The sequence below is a fragment of the Sphaerodactylus townsendi genome, linkage group LG05, assembly GCF_021028975.2.
Source record: "Sphaerodactylus townsendi isolate TG3544 linkage group LG05, MPM_Stown_v2.3, whole genome shotgun sequence".
NCBI lineage: Eukaryota > Metazoa > Chordata > Lepidosauria > Squamata > Sphaerodactylidae > Sphaerodactylus > Sphaerodactylus townsendi.
The window spans coordinates 8,075,903-8,103,494 of NC_059429.1; the positions used below are offsets into that span (position 1 = coordinate 8,075,903).

A 27,592-nucleotide genomic window follows, 5' to 3' on the forward strand; every position below is an offset into this window, starting at 1 on the left:
CTGTGTACAGTTCCGGGCACCGCAGTTCAGGAAGGATCTTGACAAGCTGGAACGGGTCCAGAGGAGGGCAACCAAAATGGTAAAAGGTCTGGAGTCCATACCCTACGAGGAGAGACTTCCTGTTCCCGAATCTTCCCAAGTTCATGTGGAGGAGTGGGGAATCAAACTCGGTTCTCCAGATTAGTTTCCACCTGCTCTTAACCACTACATCACAATGGTTCTTTGCAAATGCCACAGGGAGAGCCGCGGGAATAGGAATGACCCAAGTTCCAACGCAGGTCACTCCTATTCCTGAATTTTCTCAGGTTCCAACCCCAGGTCCCTCCTATTCCCGAATCTTCCCAAGTTCTGACCCCAGGTCCCCCCATTCCTGAATCTTCCCAGGTTCTGACCTCAGGTCCCCCCTATTCTTGAATCTTCCCAGTATCTGACCCCCCTATTCCCGAATCTTCCCAGGCTCTGACCCCAGGTCCTCCTATTCCCGAATCTTGCTAGGTTCCAACCCAGGTCATTCCTATTCCTGAATCTTCTCGGGTTCCGATCCCAGGTCCCCCCTATTCCCAAATCTTCCCAGGTACCAATCCCAGGTCCCCCCTATTCCCGAATTTTCCCAGGTTCCAATCCCAGGTCCCCCCTATTCCCGAATCTTCCCAGGTTTTGACCCCATGTCCCTCCATTCCTGAATCTTCCCAGGTCTGACCCCAGGTCCCCCCATTCCTGAATCTTCCCAGGTCCCCCCATTCCTGAATCTTCCCAGGTTCTGACCTCAGGTCCCCCCTATTCTTGAATCTTCCCAGTATCTGACCCCCCTATTCCTGAATCTTCCCAGGTTCCAACCCCATGTCCCTGCTATTCCTGTGGCTGCCTGGGTTCCTCTTCATGAATCAGTGCATTTGCAAAGAGCCATTGTGGTGTAGTGGTTAAGAGCAGGTGGACTCTAATCTGGAGAACCAAGTTCGATTCCCCACTCCTCCACATAAAGCCTGCTGAGTAACCTTGGGCCAGTCACAGTTCTTCAGAACTTTCTCAGCCCCACCTACCTCGCAAGATGTCTGTCGTGGGGAGCGAAAGGGAAGGAGTCTGTAAGCTCCCTCGAGTCTCCTTACAGGAGAGAAAGGTGGGGTATAAATTCAAACTCCCTATCCCCCCACCCTTTTAAAAAAGCAAACCCAAAAGTCCAATCAAGAGCAGTTCTGGGCCATGTTTTCATAGAGCATTTATTGGTCATGGATTCAGGCCTGAGGTTCGATGGCGTACCCCTCCACATCTGTTAATTCAAAGATAACAAGGCTCTGCAAAACAGCGGTGCTATTTTTTCGGCAAGAATTCCAGATCAGAAAAGGAGCCGCTCAGATGCCTCCTGAACTCCAAGAGTGGAGCAGGGCACCTCTAAGATGGAATCTGTCCCTGGGTCCCTCTTGTCTTCTCTGACTGGCAGCAGGGTCTGCCAGACAGAGGAAGTCCTTTCCTAACAATCTGGGGCCTTCTGCACCCTAAACGGTGACAGAGAACTCCCTTTTCGTTTGTTCCAAAGCCTCTGAGAATTGGGGACGTTTTGCTATCCTATCCATCAGCAGACAGGAGGGAAAGCAATTAAATGGCTTAATAACCTGCTGTTACATAAACCTATACCTAAAAGTGTACATCATGCATATACAGTACATTAAATATAACACTGTGTCTTAAACATATGGCAGCAGGAATTCCTATCTTGGCGAAGCCAGCTTCTAACTGGATTCCTCTTTCAAATTTTGAAAACATCACGTCCAAGGTCTCCGCATCGTTTCTTTCCTGAGTGCGTCGCAGCTGCAGGACTTGGAATATATATGGTCTCCATGCTTTATTGCATCTTTTCTCCACAGAGTCCGGGGCTTTTGATGTGGGAGACGTCTCAATTTTAGCTCCCAACAACCCTGCCGGGTAGGTCGGTCTGCAGGACTATCAGTGCCCCGGTGGAGTCAGGCAGCACATATTGCGTCTGCTGGTGATGGGGAGGCTCTTCAAGAGGGGAGGGGCTATCAAAGCAGAGCAATGATGCCTTAAGTAATACTTATGTACAGGAATTGTGCTAGAGATGAGAGATCCAAGGTACGCAAGGCCAAGAGATGCCAACTTGGCGTGGCCATTCCAGAGAGCTCTGCAGGCCTCGTCTTCTCTCTTGCCTGCCTGAAGTGCATGTCCAGCATGGAGATTTTCCCGTCAAGGACTCTTACAGGCTCTCGCAACATTGCTTCACAATTCACCAGGCCAGGAGCCGTTTCCAGTTGGCATTCTCTGCTGACCCCATTAACTGCTGGAATGGGAAAGGAAATGCAAACAGGGCATGACGGAAACGGTCAAACAGGTGAAAAAGCAAGATTTTCCTCCAAAAAACTGAACATGATCGTGTTTGGAAGTGATGCAAATTAAAGACATCCTGATATGGACATATAGTTTATGATGTTTTAAGCCATTGTATTTAATCATACAAGTTATATGAGAGTAATTCACTGGGTACCAAGCACTTCAAAAACTTACTTTCGTTGGAAGAAATGAAACTCATAGAGCAGCCTGACACTGAGCTTTGATTTGGGAAAACAGGGCCCACCAAGGAGATAAGGAATTAGCAGAAGCTCACAAACACAGATAAGGGCGAAGTACTGTAGCAACCAAGATCTCTGAACGGGGCAAGATGACATAAAGAATACGCGCCCAATTGTGGAAAGCAAGGTGGGCTTTGGAGAGGAGTGGAGATTCAAATGGCAATGTGTACGTATTCCAAATCTCGCCAATGGTCAGAAGACAAGGAGGGATGTTTGTAAGAGGGTATACATTATGTTACACAAGCAACAGCCGCTTTTGGATGGTTATTTTTGTGGACAGGGCCTTGCCCTGTGCCTATCAATCCTTTTCTCCCCTCTTTATGTTTTCCTCCTCGGGTTTTTCTGCACAATTGTCTGCCTTTTCAAATTCAAATTAATTCCCGATGATTCATGTGAAGAAGAAGAAGAAGAAGAGTTTGGATTTATATCCCCCCTTTCTCTCCTGCAGGAGACTCAAAGGGGCTGACAATCTCCTTGCCCTTCCCCCCTCACAACAAACACCCTGTGAGGTGGGTGGGGCTGAGAGAGCTCCAAGAAGCTGTGACTAGCCCAAGGTCACCCAGCTGGCGTGTGTGGGAGTGCCCAGGCTAATCTGAATTCCCCAGAGAAGCCTCCACAGCTCAGGCGGCAGAGCTGGGAATCAAACCCGGTTCTTCCAGGTTAGATACATGAGCTCTTAACCTCCTATGCCACTGCTGCTCCTAGAAAGCAAACAGCAGTCAATCAAGGAGAGGCAAAATACTTCTTTCTGATCTGTTGTGTTGAAATTAGATTAGGGAACTCACCGCCACTAGATATGTATCTTTGGCTGGTAGCTTTAAAAGGGGATTAGATTAATGCCAGGCCCTTTCCACACAAAACTTTTAAAATATTTTGAGGCAGGAAATAAAGCGTTTCCTCCATGGAAGGAAATAAGGCGTTTGAGGCAGGAAATAAAGCGTTTCACGTGGTTTCCCACCCCCAAACGTTTTTTTTCCAGCCTCAAAACGTTTTAAATGAATCCCCTTTTGAAGCAATTCTCTGGCTGAAGCGTTTTGAAAACGTCTTCAGTCCCCGTGCAATCTATCGACGACGTTTCGCACGCTTCTCTGTTTCCCCGAACCACCTCCTTGGCGCCATTTTCTGAGCTCACTCCATTCTTTCTTGCCTGTTTATTTGCAGCATTTAGCTGTTTGTTCTTTTATGCGGGGGGGGGGGGGACGTTCGAAGCATTGATTATAGGAGGAGTATACAATCCAGCTGCAAAGCACTGAAGCATCGATTCAACACAGAACTTTAAAAAAATTGGGGGGGGGGGGATCACAAAATGGTGGCCAGGAATCGTTTCAAGGTGGTGCATGCTAACAAAAGGCGAGGACTGCAAACGTTTTAAGATACTTGCGCAGAAAGGGCCGAGTGCAAACGTTTGTAAGCATTTCACACTGAAGGAGCAGCAGTGGCGCAGGAGGTTAAGAGCTCGTGTATCTAATCTGGAGGAACCGGGTTTGATTCCCAGCTCTGGGGAATTCAGATTAGCCAGTACACTCCCACACTCGCCAGCTGGGTGACCTTGGGCTAGTCACAGCTTCTCAGAGCTCTCTCAGCCCCACCTACCTCACAGGGTGTTTGTTGTGAGGGGGGAAGGGCAAGGAGATTGTCAGCCCCTTTGAGTTTGATATAAATCCAAACTCTTCTTCTTCTTCTTCTGAAGAATCCTCACTCCTTCAGTTTCTCTGTTTTGTCCCTTTGGCAACTTTTGATCACAGGCATAACATTCGGCAGCAGTCCCCTCATTGGGAGGTGCCCACAATTGCAGCTCGCACACAGAACTGAATGCGGCTTGAACAGAGGCGTGGGGGTAGGGGGAAATGGCAACACCTGCCGTGGCTGCCCCCCTGCCATCATGTCCCACTTACCTTAGCCAGCGGGAGCCTGCCACGGGCCACCCCTCGGCCCAGCTCCACCAGACTGCTCTTTCAGCCGGCAGAGGCTCCACCGGTTAAAGGAGCAGTCTGGTGGAATGGCCGAGGGGAAGAGTTTGAAGAGTTTGGATTTATATCCCCGCCCCCTTTCTCTCCTGCAGGAGACTCAAAGGGGCTGACAATTTCCTTGCCCTCCCCCCCTCACAACAAACACCCTGTGAGGTAGGTGGGGCTGAGGGAGCTCCGAGAAGCTGTGACTAGCCCAAGGTCACCCAGCTGGCGTGTGTGGGAGTGCACAGGCTAATCTGAATTCCCCAGATAAGCCTCCACAGCTCAGGCGGCAGAGCTGGGAATCAAACCCGGTTCCTCCAGATTAGATACACGAGCTCTTAACCTCCTACACCACTGCTGGTGTGTGGGGCAATTCTCCGCCCCCCCCAGGCGACCAGCTGGCATGCGCCCAGGGACATGTGACCTGACATGTCCCGGTGAGTGCTCCGCCTCTTCGCTTGAATGAAGCAAGGTTGCACTTGCTGGGCAGATCTGGTCTTGCAACGCTTCCCAAGCATCTGGGGCAGCCCCAGTCATGGGGGAGGAGGGAGTGCCAGGGGTGCCGTGATGGGCAAACCCATCAGGTGCAAAGGACCACCGTGATCTGCCCCAAATTCAAGCCCTGCCCTGACCAGTCAGGCCCCACCCCTGGCCCCACCCACTGAGCTGGCTTTTCACAATCACAAGCTGTCAAGAGCACCTGGGCTGTCCAGCAGGCTTCGGCGGGAACTGGTAGGGAGGAATGACGGCCCTCGCAGGCTTCTTGCCCTCTTCCGGCTTGGCGTGGCCTAAGCAAGAAGCGAAACGTAGGTAAGCGTGTTGGACAGAAGAACACGTGTTTCTCCTGACGAGTAAAATGTTCTGCCCTGACACACGGGCCTACGACTCATGGGGCCCACAGTCCCATGTCCTATCTCTGATTGAGAGAGCTCTACCCCTCACAGAAGGACCCCAGAGTGGGTGGGCCTCGACCAGATGATGGGCGGAGTGAGGGGGAACTGTGCCTGGGGCATGCGTGCGCTTGTGCCCCTGCCGTGCCCCCGCCTGCCCCTCCACGCCCCTACAGGGGTGCACATCCAATGTGTTGTGCCCCTCCTGTCCCCTTGGTGCTACGCCACTGCCCTCTACCACTCCTAAGCTTCCTCTCACACCTCCTCCCTCCTTCCATCAGGGTGGGAGGGCCATGACCAGATGACGGCCCCCCTCCCATTCCTAACCCACTCCTCCCTTCTCTCCCCAGGGTGGGTGGGGCATGGCTAGATGATGGATCCCTTTCCCCCTACTACGCTTCCCCCCAGTGTGGGTGGACCTTGACCAGATGACAGCCCCCTCCCCCTCCTATCCCTCCCTCCAGGGTGGGTGGGTCAAGACCAGATCATGGGCCTCTTCCCCCCTCCCTATCCTTCCCCCCAGTATGAGTGGGCCTCGACCAGATGACAGCCCCCCTTCCCCTCCTCTCTCCGACCAGGGTGGGCAGGCCTTGGCCAGATGATGGGCCGCCTTTCCCCTCTCCCTTCTTAATCCCCTCCTTCCCCCTCCTTCCCCCTGATCCATGTTCTGTCCCTAAACTGGGGACCCAAGGCCCCCTGACCCACACTCTGCCCTGAATTGGGGATCCACAGTCCCTTAACCCATGCTTTACCCATTACTCAAGGACCTACGGGACCCCGACCCAAACTCTACATTGACCCAGGTAGGGCTATGAAGGCTAGTCTTGGGAAATAGGAACACCATGACTCCCTCCTCCTCGAGTTGGGGCCCCTGAGTTTCCAGATTAATGGTTGCCAATCCCAGCCTGCCAAATTCTTGGAGATCTGGGGGCAGTGTCTGCAGAGAGAAGAATTTGTGGAGGGATTTCAACCAGGATCTATGGCATATCATAGAGCAGTGGTGGCGAACCTGTGGCACGGGTGCCAGAGGTGGCACAGAGTCCTCTCTGTGGGCACGTGCAAACAGTCCCCCCACAGACATCTAGACTGGCCTGGGCCACTGGGCTGGATTATTAGCATTAAACCTAAGTTTTTGGGGAAGCTGTGTAGGTAACCCTGTTAAGCGCTGTTAAACCCCACTGATTTTCACGCAAAGAACTAAAGCGCGATCCTTTACCTGGGAGTAAGCTCGGTTTGCTGGTAATGGGGCTTGCTTCTGAGTAAACCCTCCTAGGGCCTTGATTCACCCATTGGAAGAGTTGAATGGTTGCTTCAAAGCAAAGCCACCGACTACCACCAAGCTTACTCCCGAGTAACGCATGCCTCGGAGCCAACCGTTTTTTCTAAACTAAAACTTCAGTATTCAGGTTCAATTGCCGTGTTGGCACTTTGAGATAAATAAGTGGGTTTTGGGTTGCAGTTTTTGCCATCACTGTCATAGAGTTTGCCCTCCAGAGCTGCTGTTTTCTCCGGGAGAACCGGTATCTGCAGTGGGTAGATCAGCAGCGATTCTGGCAGAACTCCGGGTCTCCCCTGGGGCTTGGCAACCGTACTCCAGACCCTAACAGAGGCCACCCTTTGGGTTCTGTCCATCTTGTTTTTCTGCACCAGTGGCCTTTTTCGCACACACGGTTTGTTCCAGATTTAATAGGTGAGGTCGTCACTGTTTCTGGCTTTTTTCCGCACACGCTTGAGCCGTAATGTGTGCCGCCCCCCAATCTGTACCTCATTTCAGCCTTTGTCCCACATTTTTCCTGTCGCTCGATAATTGTGCAACTTTCTTGGATAAAACGGATTCCCCCCCCACAATCTCGCGCCTAGGTGCAAAACACAACTGGAGCAAGCGACTGCTAGGGGTCACGCCCACCGTGTGATGCGATTTTCTGCAACCAATCAGGATGTGATTGAGCTTGCCAGTTGGACCCTGGACGGCACAACAGCCAATCGGAATCGTCGTTTGCACCGCTGAGCCCTTCGGGGGAGGGCGGTTTATAAATATAATAAATAATAATAATAATATTAATTCCAGGGCGATGCAAAAAAACAGGAGTTGCGAAACAACCGGAAGATCCGTAACAACCTGGTGATGTGTGAATGCTATCGAGCGACGAAACAGCAACAAAAAGGTCAGGATGTCGATGCAGATTGCTTTAATTCTAGAACAAACCGTGTGTGCGAAAAAGGCCAGTGCGCCTCCCAAGCCTCTTATCAGCCTTATCAGGTCTCTGTAGTGCATCAAGTGCCCGAGAGTGGCAGACTCACCGGTGTGGCCGGAAGTTCTGTGTGGGCTGATATTCCCCAGTGGTGCGAAATTCCGTGGAGCAGGTGGGTTCCCTTGGGGCCCCAGGTTCCCAAAAGCGCTAGGTGGGGCATTCAGTCCTCCAGTCCTTGGCCAAGGTTGGTTGAAACTGCTAGATGCTCCCATTGGATTGAAATTCCCTGGGATGCCGGGAAAGGGATTTGCACCACCTGACGCCCCAGGCACGCCCATGCCTTGAGGGGGAACCTATAGAATAACAATAATAATAATAATAATAATAATAATAATAATAATAATAATAATAATAATAATAATAATAATAATAATGATGATGATGATGATAATGATGATAATGCTGCTGATGATGATAATGATGATAATAATGATGATAATGATAATGATAATGATAATGATAATGATAACGATAACGATAACGATAACGATAACGATAACGATAATGATAATGATGATAATAATAATAATAATAATAATAATAATAATAATAATAATAATAGTTTGGATTTATATCCCCCCTTTCTCTCCTGCAGGAGACTCAAAGGGGCTGACAATCTCCTTGCCCTTCCCCCCCTCACAACAAACACCCTGTGAGGTAGGTGGGGCTGAGAGAGCTCCGAAGAACTGTGACTAGCCCAAGGTCACCAGGCTGGGAGTGCACAGGCTAATCTGAATTCCCCAGATAAGCCTCCACAGCTCAGGCGGCAGAGCAGGGAATCAAACCCGGTTCCTCCAGATTAGATACACGAGCTCTTAACCTCCTACGCCACTGCTGCTCCAGGATCTATGACATATCATAGAGTTTGCCCTCCAGAGCTGCTCTTTTCTCCAGGAGAACCGGTATCTGCAGTGGGTAGTTGTGTATTATGTGTGTGTGTATGCAAAAATATGACAAACTTGACTGACATAGGAGTGGCAGCATGAACCTATAGTTTACATATTTTTGATTGGGGGGGGGGGATTACTGCTACAGATCTTTGAATTGTAATGTTCTTGCAAAAACCAAGACCCTCTTAGTTTTCTGAATGTCCTCCCCTCCTTCAAAGAACTAAGAGTTGCAAAGAAACAGTTTATATCAACGACCATTATCAAAAGCGAATATAAACTATCTCTGTCTACATAAAATACCAAATCAGAAACGCCCAGTCAACAAAAGATCTCAAAGAAGGCAAAATATCAAAACAGATCAGAAAGGCATGACCAGATGTTTCGGTAACGTCTTCTGCACTGGTCAACGCATTAAAACAAATATAACGCAATGAAACTTTACTAGGAAACAAGAAATACGTTCTGCGCAAAGAGCCAGGATTGCTCTAGGCAATTGCAACATGCAAACCTTAAAAATAAAGAAAATTAATACACATACACATTATACATAGACACACCCACACATTTTTATTTTTACCAATTAAATACATGTCCATACAATCAATCAAATTAGAATGTAATCATTATCTTCTCCCGGAAGCAATGTTAATCTATCAGATTGCCTCCAGAGGGGGGAAAAACCCTTCATGTTATAACATCCTAAAAGTTAAAACCAATTTAATTAAAAATAATTGCCATGTCTTTTATCCGGCAAGAAAAAAAAGCAACTGTGCATTTTTGGAGCCAGGCTTTTCTTTTTATCTTTGTTTTCAATTAAATTGTTTTAAATCTAGTTTAGTATGTTATAAACAAGAAGGATTTTTTTCTTCCGGTGGAGGCAATTTATTATATTAACATTGCTTCCAGGATGAGGTAATTGATTAACTTCTTTATTTGTTTGATGGTAAATGTATTTTGTTGGCAAAAATAAATTTTGCTGTTTAGGGCTGCATACGGCTATACAGAGCAATCCCAGCTCTTTACTCAAAACATATTTCTTGTATCTTAGTATGTTCCACGGTTTGTATTTGTTGACCAGTGAAGAAGATATTGTCAAAACGTGTCTGGCCGTGCATTTCTGATGTATTTTGATGTGATGCTTCGTGTTTGTTGAGACATTTTGTTCAATTTGCATTCCTGATTTGTTTTTCTTGGTATATGATGTAGATGGAGATCATTTGTGCTCCCTTTTGATAATATTCATTTATATTTACTGTTTTTCGGCAACTTCTTGTTCTCGATCTTTGGCTTTGATTTCCATCTTTCCCCCCCCCCCCCCTTTAATTCCCTCTGTCATCCCCAGTGTTAAATATTGCTGGGATTTCCCCACATCTGTATTCACCAGTGACGCAGACAAGCTTACGAATGCGGCAGAAACACTATTTGCTATCTCAGCAGTGGCGTAGGAGGTTAAGAGCTCGTGTATCTAATCTGGAGGAACCGGGTTTGATTCCCTGCTCTGCCGCCTGAGCTGTGGAGGCTTATCTGGGGAATTCAGATTAGCCTGTGCACTCCCACACATGCCAGCTGGGGGACCTTGGGCTAGTCACAGCTTCTCGGAGCTCTCTCAGCCCCACCTACCTCACAGGGTGTTTGTTGTGAGGGGGGAAGGGCAAGGAGATTGTCAGCCCCTTTGAGTCTCCTGCAGGAGAGAAAGGGGGATATAAATCCAAACTCTTCTTCTGGGGAATTCAGATTAGCCTCTACACTCCCACACACGCCAGCTGGGTGACCTTGGGCTAGTCACAGCTTCTCGGAGCTCTCTCAGCTCCACCTACCTCACAGGGTGTTTGTTGTGAGGGGGGAAGGTCAAGGAGATTGTAAGCCCCTTTTGTTAGCACTGAAAGTATAATTGCATTTAATCACATTTAGTCATATTTAGTGGCATTTATTACTCACTTATATTCAATAATTATGATATGCTTATTCCTATGTTATACTAGCTATTTTGAGTTGCTCATTGTGGAAAGGCCTTCAGCTCTCAACTTGAGCTGGATGGCGGAGAGCTAGACAACATGGATAAAATTCACACTTTCTGCTGACTTCAGCAGACTCTAAAAGACATAGGTAAAACATAGCCTAAAAGTGAAGCCCCTAAACACATAACAAAAGGAGGGCCTTTGAGGGTACACCAGCCAAAGCGTTCCTCAGCAGTGCAATCCTCCTCCTTGACTGAACCAAGGTCGGAGAAAGGGAACTGGGTTAAAGGGGACACATATTATTAGTTAGGAATACACTTGCCTCTCTCAGTGCATTCCTCCTGTCAGATTCTGTGTTTTGCCATCTATCTAAAGGGTGAAGGTAGGGGCACTGGGATGGTGCCGAGGGTCGAGAAGCTTGGGGAGAAAGTTGTTTTAATGAAGTGGAAAATTGTTTAAGGATTGTCCTGTAATTGACCCTGAGTTTAACAAGGCAATAGGATGAACATGTAATAAAGAAACGATCAATCTATGGGACATACGTCTCAGAGATGGCAAAAGAAAACATCTCTGTGTCAGAAGAATCATTAGCCTGGCAAAAACATGTCCTTCAGTTTTGTATGTTATCCCGTCAAGAACTCTGTGATATATAGGAATTTAATGACTTAGCATGTGATGCTTTTCTATAAAAGGGACGGTCCCCAAAGCCGAAGTTGAGTCTTTCCTCCCAGGGTGCTATTGCAACCTGTTCCTTTCTAATAAACTTACTAACTTCTTGAAATCATTTTCTTTGTCTGTCTCTTTGATTCTCTAAATCTGAATTGGGTAACTTATCCTGTTCCCTCTATCTGGGGTAACACTTTGAGTCTCCTGCAGGAGAGAAAGGGGGGATATAAATCCAAACTCTTCTTCTGGGGGATTCAGATTAGCCTGTACACCCCTACACACGCCAGCTGGGTGACCTTGGGCTAGTCACAGCTTCTCGGAGCTCTCTCAGCCCCACCCACCTCACAGGGTGTTTGTTGAGAGGGGGGAAGGGCAAGGAGATTGTCAGCCCCTTTGAGTCTCCTGCAGGAGAGAAAGGGGGGATATAAATCCAAACTCTTCTTCTTCTTCTCTTCTATTAACAGGTCCGACCGATATAAACAGGATCCAAACTCAGTGATATACCTTTGCCAGATGGGCAGTGATAAACCTTTGCCAGATGGGCAAATTCATATTCTTTTGCCAGGTGCATAGTTCAACACAGATGGTTTGACTTTCCCCCTTTGGGTATCTGGAAAAGAGGGGGAAAGTCAAACCGTCTGTGTTGAACTATTGTCTGCCTTTTCAAATCCAGCAATTCTTAATTCCCAATGATTCATGTTAAGACAGCAAATAGCAGTCAATTAAGGAGGGGCAAAATACTTCTTTCTGATCTGCTGTGTTGAAATTAGATTAGGGAACTCACCACCACTAGATATATCTTTGGCTGGCAGCTTTAGAAGGGGATTAGACCGATTAATGCCAGGCCCTTTCTGCACAAAAACGTTTTGAAGCAGGAAATAAAAAGTTTCCTCCATGGTGTTTCACATTATTTTTCCCCCTTACGTCCTGAAAACATTTTCTTTCCAGCCTCAAAACGTTTTAAATGAATCCCCTTTTAAATCGATTCTTTAGCCTAAAACATTTTCAAAACGTCTTCACTCGCTGTGCAATCTGTTTACTATGCTTTCCATGCCTCTGTTCCCTCCCCAAACTTCCTTCTGTGCGCCATTTCATCACGTTCCTGAGCTCACTCCGTTCCCCCTCACCTGTGTATTACTATCATTTCTGTGTCATTTCTGTGTGTTTTTGGTGCTACGGAGAATTTCAGCTAGAAGCACTGAAGCATCAATTCAACAAATAACTCAAAAAGGGGAGAAAACTCCTCCTGATGGCCATGATCTGTTTTGTGGAGATGAGGTCGGACAAATGTTGTGGCAGAGGTGGGATCCAGCAGGTTCTCACAGGTTCCCGAGAGTAGGTTCCTAATTATTTGTGTGTGCCGAGAGGGGGTTACTAATGGGTGATTTTGCCACGTGATTTTTGCCTTAGTTACGCCCCTCCTCTCAGCAGCAGCCAAGAGAACTTGGGTAGCCAGGCCTGAAGGCGGTGCACCGGCGTAAGCGCAGGCAGTCACGCCGCAGCCTTCCTGCACTCGCTTCCCGCCGGCTTCAAGGACCGGGCGTGTGTGTAATGGCTGCATCCTTGCCACAGCCCCGCCCAAGAATGCCCCGCCCCCAGAATGCCCGGCCACGCCCCTGTTGTGCCCCACCCAGCCCCATTGGCGCTACGCCACAGTTTGAATCCCACCACCATGGGAACCTGTTACTAAAATTTTTGGATCCCACCACTGAATATAGGTCTGCCTCTGGTTTCTGTAGGGCGGCTTCAAGCTCTAACTGTGAGCCTTCAGAGTAGGTTGCCAACCTACAGGTGAGGTCAGGAGATTCCCTCAAAGTTTATGACTGATCTCCAGACTACAGAGATCACGTCCCCTGGAGAAAATGGATATTTCAGAGCGTAAAGTCTGTGGCATTATACCTTTCGGAGGTCCTCCCTAATCCGAATGCCACACCTACTTCTGAGACATCTGAGTTTTTTCCCCCCTTCTGTGTCCTCTGCATTCCTCTCCAGGCCTTGCCCAACAAACTTCAGGGGGTGGTCTGGGGCAGTGGTGGCGAACCTTTGGCACTCCAGATGTTATGGACTACAATTCCCATCAGCCCCTGCCAATAGGGCATGCTGGCAGGGGCTGATGGGATTTGTAGTCCATAACATCTGGAGTGCCAAAGGTTCGCCACCACGGGTCTGGGGCTTATGAGAAAATGGCCTCAATAGCCTTTGGAAAATAAAGCTCTTCAGAGTTTGGAGAGGGAGAGGCAGAAACACAGACAGAAGGAACATGAAACCGGGATCCTTCAGTGGCACGTCAAAGACCAACAGAACTGATTCCAGCATAGCTTTTGGTGAGATTAAATGAGCTTTACCTCACAGAAGCTTTTGTTGAAATAAGTTCGGTTTCTCCTGAAGGGCTCCCGTCTGTTTTGGCACCAATGGACTAACCCCTCCCATGCCAAACTATCATCACAGAGAAGAAGTTTTTTGTGGTTTGGCCTTTATAGGCAGAGGGGCTCCACGTGAGTGACAGACTCTTATCTGGTAAACTGGATTTGTTTCCCCGTTCCTACACATGAAGCCTGCTGGGTGACCGTGGGCCAGCCACAGTTCTCTCAGAACTCTCTCAGTCCTACCTGCCTCACAAAGGGATTGTTGTGGGGAGAGGAAGGGGAAAGGAGTTTGTAAGCCACCTTGAGACTCTTTGCAGGAGAGAAAGGCAGGATATAAACCCAAACTCTTCACCTTCTTCTTCTGTGATGTTTTCCTGAGCTTAAACAGCCATGATGGGGTCAATGAATCAGCCCAGGAGTTCATATTGTATATATATTTTGCTTCTTTTTTAAAAAAGTACACTCCTTTGAGTCCCGAGTGGGGAGAAAAGTAACATTATTATGGGAAGGTATTGGAAATGTCAGGCCCGCTTATCTGCAACTGTTGATCTTCTCATCAAGGGGCGCAGAGGCGTAGCGCCCAGGGGACAGGGTGGGGCATGACGCCCCGGGCTTGCACTGGAGCGTGGACGTGGGCGTTCTGGGGTGTGATGTGGCTGGGACAGGTGGGGGTATGGCAGGGGCGCAGGGCAAACATGCGCCCCGGGCACAGTTCCCCTTCGCTCCCTGAAGGGGAGCGTTTGAGAAGCTTCTGTGCAAATCCAGAGCATCTGAGAAACAGACAGCAGAATTTTGCCTCAAGATGGTCTGACCGGCTGCCTACTGAGGCAGCCCTCAAAGAAAATTAGGCAAATTCACAGAAGAAGGGTCCAGTGGTGGGATCCAAAATTTTTAGTAACAGGTTCCCATGGTGGTGGGATTCAAACTGTGGCGTAGCGCCAATGGGGCTGGGCGGGGCATGACGGGGGCGTGGCCGGGCATTCTGGGAGCGGGGCATTCCTGGCCAGGGCTGTGGCAAGGACGCAACCGCTGCGCCAGTCCTTGGGCAGGAAACGAACACACGCAGGCGCAGGCTGCCACGCACGCCGGTGCACCTCCTGCTAGACTGCTTCCAGTTCTGCGCGCTACTGCTGAGAGGAGGGGCGTAACGAAGGCAAAAATCACGTGGCAAAATCACCCATTAGTAACCCCCTCTCGGCACACACAAATAATTAGTAACCTACTCTCGGGAACCTGTGAGAACCTGCTGGATCCCACCTCTGGAAGGGTCCTAACCTAGCTATAATAGCTGAATGGAGCCCCCATGTCCAGTAGTTGTCTACCTCTGAACACCAGGTGGCCCAAAACAGGGTATGGCTTTCCTGCCCAGAAATACCACCCCGGCGACAGGCAGGTTCGAAGCCACCCTCTGACCTGAAGGGACCCTATGTGAAATCAGTGTCAATAAATACCCAGCATTTCTGTTTGATCCCGTCCAGTTCTCGCCGCAAGGCTTCCCTTTCGTTTAAGGTTTTCTGCTGGTCGACCAAGATGACGGCCTTCTCTTTGCTGCAGGCCAGCTGGAGGGCGTCTCTGTCCTGCGTCGCCTGCTGCTCTTGTGCCGTCAGTTTGCTGCTCAGCGCCTGCCGGTCTTGGGAGCAGGCCGCCTTCTCTTTCTGCAGCCCGCCGTTCTCCTTGGCCACGTCGTTGACCTTGCCTTCCAGTTTCTGGAGCAAGGTGGTCACGGTGCCTTCCAGGTACTTGGACAGGCTGTTGCATTTCGTCTGCAGGGTTTGGATCTCCTCCGTGCTGCAGCTCCAGATGTACTGGCTGGGCAGAACCCTCTCCACCGTGGATTTGAGGTTCTGGCTGGCGGCCTGTATCTCGCTCATCACCTGGGCCTCCAGCTCCCCGGTCTTCTGCACCTGCGTCCTGATCTGCAGCAACTCCAGCTGGCAGTCTGCCTCCTCCTTCTCGGCCCTCTTGAGTAGGGCCTGCAGGCGCTGGTTCTCTTTGGTCAAGTTTTCCTTTTCCAGCTCCGAGTGCAAAGTCTGCACGGTCAGTTGCGCTTCGAGAGTGCTCACTTTCCCTGTGGAAGACCAGCCAAGCACAGAGGGCAGGGAGGTATTTATTGGCTTGCTTATTTTACTTCATATACACCACCCTCACAACAACCCTGCAAGGTAGGTCCGCCGGAGCGTGTGTGGCTGGGCCAAAGACACCCATCAGCTTCCATAACCCAGGGAGGATTCAAGCCTGCACCTCCCAGACTGTAATCTGAAATTCTGACCACTGCGCCACACTGCCTCTCCTTGCCCTCCAAGTTCCAAAAGTTCGTCTTCTCCTTAATTCTGGTTTAAGATGAAGACCTTTTGAAATTGATGCCGTAACTGGAGCATGTAGTGCAGGGGTGGACAACCTATGGTGCTCCAAATGTTCATGGACTACAATTCCCATCAGCCCCTGCCAGCATGGTCAGTTGGCCATGCTGGCAGGGGCTGATGGGAATTGTAGTCCATGAACACCTGGAGCACCATAGGTTGGCCACCCCTGATGTAGTGCAAGCTGCACCCTTTCCAACTTTCTGTGTTTCAATAAAACAGGTCACAAGAGATGGGTAGTTGAGAGACAGTGTGGTTTAGTGGTTACAGTGTTGGACAGAGGCATAGCAAGGGGGGAAAGCACCCAGTGCACTGGTGCGTCCTTCACCCCGCCCCGCCCCAGAACACCCCCGGAACGTCCTCGCCACACCCACACAGGGGCGAGCGCCCGGTGCGTCATGCACCCCCCTGTCCCCTTGGAGCTACACCTCTGGTGTTGGACTAGGGAGACCCAAGTTGAAATCCCCACTTGTGCACGGAAACCCACTGGGTGACCTGGGGCCAGCCACACACTCTCAGCCCAACCTACCTCACAGGGTTGCTGTGAGGATAAAATGGAGGAAAAGAACCTAAGTCCCTACGTCAGTGATGGCGAACCTTTTCAAGACCGAGTGCCCAAATTGCAACCCAAAACCCACTTATTTATTGCAAAGTGCCAACGCGGCAATTTAGCCTGAATAACCCCCTCGAGCAGGGGCTAGCCTCCAGCAAGTCCCACATGCGCCACTTGGTGCCTCTCTAGCATCTCTGTTGCCTCTGCCCGCCCCCACCCCCCACCCCCGGGCAGCAGCCACCTGGAGCACAGGCACCAGGCCCGCCAGCCGAGTCCTCCCTGCTCACTGAGGTGCATGCACATCAAGTCCAGCGGCCCAGGCCAGGCCAGCCTAGATGTGTGTGTGTGTGTGGGGGGGAAGATTCCCCCCACATGACAAACTCTGCACGCGTGCCCACAGAGAGGGCTCTGAGTGCCACCTCTGGCACCCATGCCATAGGTTCGCCACCACTGCCCTACATTTTCCTCCCAGGAACGCCATTGCAACTGAAGAGCAAAGACTGAAATCATTGAAAAGGCATGGCAGGCTTTCCACACCCTAGTCAAAACTAAAACTGTGGTGCCCATCCAACCACACAGGTACATGGACATAACGAAATGTCAGCTGGCTTACCTGGGGAGTCTCACTGAACAGAGAAGGACTTCCTTGAGTAGACATGATAGATAAGCATACGAGGAATGCTCGTTTCAGTCGTACTCTGCCCTTCACCCTAGACCTCCGGGAATGCCCGTGGCGTTGTAAACCTTTGGTGCCCGCAACTCTGGTGCCCCAGGCAGTCCCTGTCATTTTGTTTTATTTGGTGTCAAGTCCCCATTGACGTCATTTATTTATTTCTGAGATTTATCCATCACCCTTCCTCAAAAGGCTCAGGGTGATGTGCGACCTCGGTCAAAACAACACCCTTCCCAATAAATACTTCTAAAGCTCCTTCTCTAAAAACGCATCTGAATCTAAAACCTGTGACTGAAACGATCACAGCCGATGGACAGCAAACGCCTGAGTCGCTCCCTCGGCCACCAGGTCATGTCATTTAGGTGAAACCCTTTGCAGAAGAATCAGCAAAGCAAGGGAGGGGAAAGGGATGGAAAAAAGAAAACTCAGGAAGGGGAGGGGGGAGAGGCAGAAGGGAAAAAATAAGGGTGAGGGACTTGATTTATCATTGTAATTGCCCCAACTCTATGCCTGCTGGAACAGCTGTCTTACAGGCCCTGCGGAATTGCATTAAATCCCACAGAGCCCTGGCCTCGCAGGGGTTGTATGTATGTATGTATGTATGTATGTATGTATGTATGTATGTATGTATGTATGTATGTATGTATGTATGTATGTATGCAGAGGTGGGATCCAGCAGGTTCTCACCAGTTCCCGAGAGTGGGTTACTAATTATTTGTGTGTGCCGAGAGGGGGTTACTCATTGGGTCCGCTTTTCCATCTCCACGCCCTCGCCTCCCCGAGAGGCATCCTGCCTTTGAACGTGAAGGTTCCGTATAGCAATTGCGACTAATAACGTAACTCCCTGAACTGGGTTAATCCCCTTCAGGTCCTGCAATTCATGGATTCTCAGCCTTTTGTACCTTTTATCTCACCAGTCTCTATCAAAGAACCTGTGTGTTTCACCATTGCTGGGTTCAGATTTGTGACCTGGGGCATTTTCTATAATGGGATGATGATTTAGAAATGACCAGGTGCAAAAAAATTTTTGGGGGTCGTGGTGGGGTGGCTGCCCATGGGGCAGGCGGCATCTAACTCAGGTTTTGCCCAGGGCTCAGGTTTGCCCAGGTATGCCTCTGCCCCCTTTGCTGAGGGGGGGGGCTGGCGAGGGAACCTGTTACTAAAATTTTTGGATCCCACCACTGTATGTATGTATGTATGTATGTATGTATGTATGTATGTATGTATGTATGTATGTATGTGGCATAGGAGGTTAAGAGCTTGTGTATCTAATCTGGAGGAACTGGGTTTGATTCCCAGCTCTGCCGCCTGAGCTGTGGAGGCTTATCTGGGGAATTCAGATTAGCCTGTACACTCCCACGCATGCCAGCTGGGTGACATTGGTCTAGTCACAGCTTTTCGGAGCTCTCTCAGTCCCACCCACCTCACAGGGTGTTTGTTGTGAGGGGGGAAGGGCAAGGAGATTGTCAGCCCCTTTGAGTCTCCTGCAGGAGAGAAAGGGGGGGATATAAATCCAAACTCCTCCTCCTCCTCCTCCTCCTCTTCTTCTTCTTCTTCTTCTTCTTCTTCGTATGTATGTATGTATGTATGTATGTATGTATGTATGTATGTATGTATGTATGTATGTATGTATGTATGTATGTATGCATGCATGCATGCATGCATTTATGTACGTACGTACGTATGTATGTATGTATTTCCCGCCCTATCCTTGCAGGGCTTACAACAATTACTACAATTCATTAAAAATAAATATAAATAAATAAAAATAAAACCATACAAAAATTAAAACTCCCAACCACTCCCGATCCCTGCATTGCCCTCACTCAGTGGCCCTGTGTTCTCAGCCTGTCCTCGGACAGAGGAGCGAGAGGAGAAGACAGAAGTCCTGAGAGAGACCAAAGGGTCCCACCAGCAAACCTGCCGGTCTATGGGGTGGACGCCCCTCGGTTTCACGTCAGACAAATGCAAGGGACTGTGCACATTTCACTTCCTTGAGATGTGGTGGAAAGGGGACAGACCAGACGGGTGGAAAAAACAGATCAAGAAGGAGACTTGGGCCTTTGCCTCCAAATGAGGAGTTTCTTACCTGGATAGGTAGCATTCAAATAGCTCACAGTCCGGTAGCACTCCTGGAGACTCTGGATGGTGAGCGCAGCCCGCTGGACTTGTTCTTGGAGCACCAGCTAGAGAAAGATCGTGAAATGTTTATTCCCGATGGCTGAGAGCCAGAGTGGTGTGGCGGTTAAGAGCAGGTGCGCTCTAATCTGGAGAACCGGGTTTGATTCCCTGCTCTGCCGCTTGAGCTGTGGAGGCTTATCTGGGGAACTAGATTAGCCTGTGCGCTCCGACACACGCCAGCTGGGCGACCTCGGGCTAGTCACAGCTTTTCGGAGCTCTCTCAGCTTCACCTACCTCACAGGGTGTTTGTTGTGGGGGATGGGGGGGGGAAGGGAAAGGAGTTTGTCAGCCCCTTTGAGTCTCCTGACAGGAAAGAAAGGGGGGGGATACAAATCCAACTCTTCTTCTTCTCTGGTAGGCTCCCTGGTATTGATGAGTGTTACTAGACCTCCTTGAATCTGACTGTCCGTATGTTGCTTTACACCCGACTTCATGCGCACTAACTTGGCCTGCATAAAGATGCAGGTTGAATGCCTGGAAATTTGTGTCGACAGACGCTTGGGGACTTGGGAAGGATCTCCCTCTGCCCGGGACCCTGGAGAGCTGTTGGGAAAGGCAAGGCAGGTTGAACTGGGCGAAATGAATGACTGGTGGTTCTAAACAATACTGGGTATTGACTCGAGCCAGATGTAATGTTTTTCCCCCTGCCCTCTTGCAAGGCCGGATTGAGAAGCAACCGCTATCACATAGAGTATGCCCCTTCTGTCCCACCATGGTGGAAACGTTAGACCGCATTTTATGTTAGTGCCCAAAATATAACCTGCAGAGGGAAGCATTATTATTACTGATAATGGGAAATGTGCCTTCCAAAATATCAATCCCCAGATTGCTAAACAGTAACGATCCTTCTACACTTGGGAGAATAGCCAATTATTTGCTGCAAGTCATGTCCTTAACAGGTCTGTAAAATACGCAAGTATAAAATTATATTTAAATGTGATATACTCTACACCTCTGGTACTCCTGGGTTATTATAGAAGGTGCATACAAGAAGCTCATCGCTATTTATTGTATTTTTATGGAAATGTGATTAATTTATAGTATTAATTAGTTTATACCATTTATAGATCCTGGGGAAGGTTATACCTTTTTAGTAAAGAGGCTGTGAATAACGAATGGCTAGAAATATCTTAATCCTGCCTTTTAAGTGTAGTTGTACTATATCTGTTCACAATCCCGTGTGCAATGGAATGGTCAAAATTTTTTAATCTATGTTATATTTTCATAAATGAAGTGTGATTTTAGAATGTAAAACTACTCATAGACGGCATGTACAACTCTTTTAAATTTAATAACGGTTTATATTCACGTTTGTATAGCTTATGCCAATAAAGGTCTATTGTGATTGTGATTGTGTGACTGGTGGTTCAGGCACAACACTTACTCTTCCAAAAGCAGGAAAGCTCTATGGACTACAGTTCCCAGCATGGCTGGCAGGGGATGCTGGGAACTGTAGTCCATAACATCTGGAGGGCCGTGAGTTTGACACCTGTACCCTAAGTGTATAATCCACAGAATCCCATTGCTGACATAAGAACATAAGAACGAGCCTGCTGGATCAGACCAGAGTCCATCTAGTCCAGCTTTCTGCTACTTGCAGTGGCCCACCAGGTGCCTTTGGGAGCTCACCTACAGGAGGTGAAAGCAATGGCCTTCTGCGGCTGCTGCTCCTGAGCACCTGGTCTGCTAAGGCTATGTCAGCTGGTCTGCTAAGACTATGTCAGCTATTATGATTACGATGATTTACAAAACTTGTATCCTGCCTGTCTGTCCTCGTAAGGGCCGGGGTGTCTAACAATTTAAAACGCGCCTGATAAAATCACATTTTAAAACCATTAAAATCAACCCCCCCCCAACACACATCATCGTTAAAACAAATAAAAGATGGTTAAAATCCATACAAAGCATTAAAAACAGAAATTAAAATATTGGTTAGGAAAGGGGGATCATTGAGAGGGTGCCAAATGAAACAAAAAAAGTATTCACCCGCTGGCAGAAGCTGGCAACGGAAGGGGAGAGATGAATCTTCTAGGAGAAAAAATTCTAAAGATTTGGGGCCATGACCTAAAAAAGTGCTAGCCCCTCCTTAACTTCAGTTAACAGGTCAGGAAGTTGTGAGTTTTCAGCTGTGTGGCAGTGGTTCAGTAGATCTTAATGACCTGCTGCTTTTAAATCTGTGGCTGGCATCTTCAGAGGTGTATCGCAGAGGGAAGTCCACTTCTGAAGTACACCTCTGAAGACGCCAGCCACAGATGCAGGCGAAACGTAAGGAACAAGATCTACCAGACCACGGCCACACAGCCTGGAAAACCCACAACAACCTGGCTGTGAAAGCCTTCTACAATACATCAGTTAACAGGGGCTCAAACAGGCCTCAGTTTGGACCAGAACACAACACGAGTCGAGAATGCATTTGGAGATGGGGAGAAGTTCAGCTGGAACGGGCACCCCGTCTCCCAGCGTGGCAGATGGCAGGATGCCAATCTTGATCCTCCTTGATCTCAGATTGCAAATGCCTTAGCAGACCAGGTGCTCAGGAGCAGCAGCAGAAGGCCATTGCTTTCACCTCCTGCAGGTGAGCTCCCAAAGGCACCTGGTGGGCCACTGCGAGTAGCAGAGAGCTGGACTAGATGGACTCTGGTCTGATCCAGCAGGCTAGTTCTTATGTTCTTATGTTCTTATGCCCGCGGTCCGAGAGTGCCATGTAACCCGAGACTCACCTTCTGGGAATTGCAAGCCCTCAGGGTGCCATTCAGCCGGGTCAGCTGGCCCGCGAGCTGGCGGCTCTCCGCGCGGCTGGCGTTCAGCATTTTCGTGATGTTGGCTTTCTCCTTGGCGAGGGCCCCCGTCTGCACGCGGCACTCTTGCAGCCAGGCAGACGTCCACCGCACGTGGTCCTCGGTGGTGGAGCAGTTGTTGCCGTACACCATGAAGAGGACCAGACCCAAAATAATCAGGAACTGGATGAGGGAGAGGAAGAGAAAGATGTACTTGGCGTAGAAGCCGCAGTCCCGTTGCGGCCGCAGCATGGCATTGTTGTCCAGGCCAAGCTTGGCCAAGGTGTACGGGTTCTTCTCCATGGCCGCTTCTGCCGACTGCCCAGACCCCCTTCGCAGCTCGGCCTTAGCCTTGGCAGGGCGGGGCGAGACTCTCGCCACTGTTTAGATTGCGCTGATGAATATTTCCTCTCTCCCGGCTCCTTCCTGCCCTGCCGGAACTGCCACCACTTATGGGTTAGCACAACAGGGCCGCTGTCCCACAGAAGCCCCATTGTTCTCCGAGAGGAGGGGAAATGTTTCTCCCCTGTTTATTTTGCTTTCGGGCCTGGCCAGAGGAGGCCGAGTGAGGCCAAGCAGGCTCACTCTGTCTCCAAGGGCCTGAGGTAAACGTCAGCCGGGAGGATGACTGCCAAGGGGGCCCAGCTGTTCGCAGAACAGAGTCAGTTTCCAGAAGCACAGAAGCCCCAAAGTGGTGTCTTTTCTTGAGTGACGCACTGGGAGCTGAGAGACCCAAGTGCAGGGGATTTGCAACCTGCGGCTCTCCAGATATTCATGAACTACAATTCCCATCAGCCCCTGTCAGCATGGCCAATGCTGGCAGGGGATGATGGAATTTGTAGTCCATGAACATCTGGAGAGCCGCAGGTTGCAGACTCCTCAGACAGACAGACAGACAGACAGACAGACAGACAGACAGACGGGATAGATAGATAGATAGATAGATAGATAGATAGATAGATAGATAGATAGATAGATAGATAGATAGATAGATAGATAGATAGATAGATAGATAGATAGATAGATAGATAGATAGATACCAAGCTGCCTGGGTAACTTTATTTCCCAGAACCGCCAGCTCTCAGCAGCACAGAGGAACAGAAACAGGACCCAACGCAGCGAGAATATTAAGAAATAAAGATGAGTTTATTGAGATGCAGACCTATGTGTCAGCACCTCCGCACCACGGCAACTGCGCTGCCTAGCAGCTTTACAGCATCTTAAATACACTTTCTCCCGCCGGGAGTCCGGGAGAATACAGGACAGCCTACAACCATTCATTCACAAAATACATGACAACCAATCATACACCGGCAAGTGCACGGGAACCAATTAGAGTCCATTGGGCAGTCCCTTCTTGAATTTCGCGCCGAAGGCAGGGCGAGGCGATGACGTAGGCACTGGCGGGAAGAGCACAAAAGAGTCCTTTGGGTGCTTAGGGTCAGGAAACGAACTTAACAATGATGGCACCCTTATCTGCCTGCTGGTGGGATTAAGGCAGATGGAGGCGCTTCTTCCGGGGTCCCGTTTGTCAAACGTCCATTCATGGTTTTTGCAAATGAAAGGGACATGCCCAGGTGGAGCAGGGGTGGATTCCTGCCTTGAGCAAAGGAGGTTCCATGCAAACACAAATATAAAAGATAGCTATAATTCCTACTTTCTACCTAATACAGTGTGTTCCTACCTAACTTACACAGAAATAAAACATAGTTCCATCTTTATTTCAAAGCAAGATCAGAAATGGAATAAAATCACTTCTGACTCCGCTATCAGCCATGCTGACAGGGGCTGATGGGAATTGTAGTTCATGAACATCTGGACAGCCACAGGTTGCAGACCCCTGCCCAAGCGTGAGACCCTGCTGTGTCTCAGAAGCATACTGGGAAGCAACGGGTCAGTCACACACTCCCATCCTAACCTACCTCACAAGGTTGTAAGAAGGGAAAAAACGAAGGAGAATGATGTCAATTGCTCCGTGTCCCCGTCGGGGGAGAGAAGCTGAAGTAGAATTGATTTAAAAATGAATGAAAACATCTGTCTCTCTCACTCTCACTCATCCTAATTCACTGAGGTCCAAAGCTTTCGAAGTCTTTCTGGTTCGTTTGTTTTGCTTTTTAATATTTAAATAGATTTTTAGGGCTGGAAGAATAAAATACAAGAGAGCAGAAAACGTAAAATGACACTACAACACACAACCCTCCCCCCCTACAAAATTATAACCACCTTAACCAGAGGTGGGATCCAACCACTTCGCACCACTTCTCTAGAAGCGGTTACTAATTTTTTCTGAGTGCCGAGAAGGGGTTACTAAAGCAACCTCCCTGCCCAATAGGGACTGGAGGCGCGTGTGCGGCGGCGGCGCCACTGTTTGAATCCCACCACCATCGGAACCTGTTGTTAAAATGTTTGGATCCCACCACTGACCTTAACATTCAGAACGAGCTGTCAAAAAGTAGCAAAACAAATGGGCCTTCTACACATTGCAGAAGTCCATCACAAAACTGGGCAGGTGGGGATGTCAAAACTTGAAAATGGGTAGTCGTTCCCCAATCCCATTCACCAGCCACCGGCTCTCTTTCACCCCTCCTGGCACACACTTAAAGACCCTTTTGGAGAAGCGAAGGCTAAGGGGGATATGATAGCTATGTTTAAATCTTTGAAGGAATGCCATGTCAAAGAGGGAGCAAGCTTGTTTTCTGTTGCCTCACAGACTGGACGCGCAGTAATGGATTCAAGGTGCGGGAAAATAAATTCCACCTAAACATTAGGAAGAACTTCCTGACCGTCAGGGCTGTTTGACAGTGGAATTCACTGCCTCGGAGAGTGGTGGAGTCTCCTTCTTTGGAGGTTTTTAAACAGAGGCTGGATGAATATATGTCGGGAGTGCTTTGATTGCATGTTCCTGCATGGCAGGGGGTTGGACTGGATGGCCCTTGGGGTCTCTTCCAACTCTATGGTTCTATTACCCTTGGAAACAAGGGAAGACTAAGACACAACTGACGTTACAAACTACAGACCAATTTTACTCCTAAACAATGACTATAAAATATTTGCAGCGATTTTCACAAGGAGATTAAAGAACATTTATTCATGAAGACCAAGGTGGTTTCCTGCCTACAAGACCCTTAAGAGATAATGTTAGAACAATTTTAGATTCAGTGGAGTATTATGAGAAAAACATGGACAAACAAGTTGCATTGATTTTATTTGGACTCAGAGAAGGCATTTGATAATGTTTCTTTGAATTTTATGTTAAAAGTATTTTTTTAAATGCCAAAATAATTGTAAATTCCAAAATAATTGTGAATGGAGAAATGTCTGAGAAATGCGAGATTTTTAAAGGAGCAAGACAAGGATGTCCACTTTCACCGATTGCTTTTTATACTTATTTTAGAAATCGTAAACAGAAGTATTAGAAGTGATGACCAAATAAGAGGTTTGAATGAGAGCCTTTGCAGATGACCTAGTAATAATATTAGAAGGTCCAGTGCAAAATGTGGAAAGATTGTTAAATAAAATGCGGGAATTTGGTGATCTGGCAGGGTTCAAGTTAAACAAGAGTAAAACAAAACAATTAACAAAAAACAAGTCCCAAGAATGACAAAACAAATTATCCCAGCTGTCTGGATTCACGGTAGTTAAAAAAGTTAAATATTTGGGAGTGTGGTTGACTAATAAAAAATGTTTACTATTTCAAAATAACTGTGTAAAAGTATGGAATAAAGTAAAGAAAGATTTGTTGAGATGGAACAGAACTAATTTATGTATTGTCGAAGGCTTTCCTGGTTGATCATTGCGTAGGCTCATATTGAGCAGGAGCCAGAAGAAATATTCTTCCTGACGCTACTGGTCCCGCATCCGTGGCTGGCATCTTCAGAGGATCCACATATGCAGGCGAAAAGTCAGGAGAGAATGCTGCTAGAACACGGCCATACAGCCCAGAAACCACACAGCACCCCAGAACTAATTTATCTTGGTTGAGGAGGAGAGTATCTGTAGGATAAAGCTGAATGTGCTTCCAAGAACGTTATTTCTCTTCCAGGTGTTGCCAATAATGAATACCATAATGGTGAAACGATATCAGCAATTTTATTTGGGACGGCAAGAAACTAAGAATAAAATATAAGAATGTACAAGGTGCAAAAGAGAGGGGAGGTTTAGCTCTGCCAAATCTAAAATTGCATTTTGATGCAACTGCATTGGTGTGGATCAGAGAATGGATGATAAATAACAACCAAGCTTTTATTGGCATATAGGATGATACAGATAGGATACAACACCCCCCCCCCACAAATTTAAAACAATCCCCAAACAAAATAATAATAGAGAATGTCTTAATAACTAGGGCCACTTCCGCATGGCCACACTGGGGGTTGGGTCGGCGTACATGATGCTGACCCAACCCCCCGACCGCTCTCACCTGCGCCGCCGCCTCGATAATTAATTTCCATCCCTGCGACTGTTCGAGAGCATTGTCGGTGCTTTCAGATGCCCCCCTGCCCTGCACAACCGCTCCGGAGTTGCAGGGCAGGGGTGTGTGTCCTCAGGCCTCGGCAACGCGCCGGACGGTCGCAGGGACGGTAAGTCGATTGGGCAAGGGGGAGGGATGGCGCCTTCCAGCTGCTGCCGTTCGCACGGCAGTGGCTGGAAATTGCCATTTTCCAAAACCCTTGCTCGGGGAGCGAGGTGGGAAAATGGCAGCTTTGCGCCGCTGGGGAGGAGTGAGGGTGGCGCGGCTGCGAAGCAGCTGCGCCCCCCATGCAAACAGCTCCCTCGGGACGTTGTTTTTGCCGTCCTGAGGGTGCTGTAAAAGGCCCATGCGGAAAGGGCCAAAGTGACACTACAAAATTAAGAAGAACAGAGCTATCCTTTAGTGTATAATTTCTAGTAAAAACTTGGCCACCAATTCGCAAACTGCAAGATCAGAATTATTTAGCAAGTATAAGATCTTTTGTGTATCTGATATCCTGTCGCAGTTCAAGAGAAGAGCATTTGCATATTTTCCCCAAATTTGCTCATATTTAGTGCAAAGGATGAGGCTAAAGTTTCCAGTTGATTTGAGTTACAGGAGCAGAATCTCTTCGCACCCTCTATTTTTTAAAATCCACCACATAGCAGCACTGAAGGCAGAACATTAAACCTAGCTATTGATACGGCTCTCCTCAGGCTAGGATTCAGCATTATGCATATATAATCTGCTAGGTATCCAATTCCAATTCCAAAGCCTTTATTGGCATTATAAACTACAGAGTTAGTAGAAAAGTAGAAAAGAGGCATTTATCTACTAACTGAGACATTAAAACATTAAAATGCATTAAAACATTAAATACATTAAATACATTAAAACAATGTTAAACGTTCACAACCACACGCCTTGTAAACCGCACACATATAAATTACATCACTAACCATTACTACTATGTAGACAATGATTGCGCATTTCTGGACCAAATAGGGTGCCTCAAAAAAACTTGGCAACACTCTCACATACA

At 48.4% G+C, this 27,592-nt stretch overlaps 1 protein-coding gene across 2 annotated transcripts; it reads right to left on the reverse strand.

The window, feature by feature from the left end:
• Window positions 1–1,199: 1,199 nt before the first annotated feature.
• On the reverse strand, window positions 1,200–22,547 carry LOC125433927 (plasmalemma vesicle associated protein). 2 transcript variants are annotated; one of them, XM_048498866.1, is made up of 6 exons: window positions 22,044–22,547; window positions 19,232–19,328; window positions 15,008–15,624; window positions 7,726–7,969; window positions 5,235–5,322; window positions 1,200–2,290 (listed from the first exon to the last, which is right to left on the reverse strand). In XM_048498866.1, exons 1-6 carry the CDS (start codon window positions 22,401–22,403, stop codon window positions 2,287–2,289), a joined length of 1,410 nt encoding a protein of 469 aa, XP_048354823.1. In that variant the 5' UTR covers window positions 22,404–22,547; the 3' UTR covers window positions 1,200–2,286. The 2 variants fall into 2 exon arrangements, with proteins under 2 accessions (XP_048354823.1, XP_048354822.1); XM_048498865.1 differs by having other exon boundaries at window positions 1,200–2,293; window positions 22,044–22,546.
• Window positions 22,548–27,592: the final 5,045 nt, after the last annotated feature.

Excerpts from the sequence above, each read along its gene's own strand:
- LOC125433927 (XM_048498865.1), bottom strand. The coding sequence starts at position 22,403 with ATGGAGAAGAACCCGTACACCTTGGCCAAGCTTGGCCTGGACAACAAT. Across the intron at positions 19,329-22,043 it reads GGGCTTGCAATTCCCAGAAG|CTGGTGCTCCAAGAACAAGT; the intron begins GTGAGTCTCGGG and ends ATCTTTCTCTAG. Across the intron at positions 7,970-15,007 it reads GGATCAAACAGAAATGCTGG|GTTCCCCCTCAAGGCATGGG; the intron begins GTATTTATTGAC and ends GTTATTCTATAG.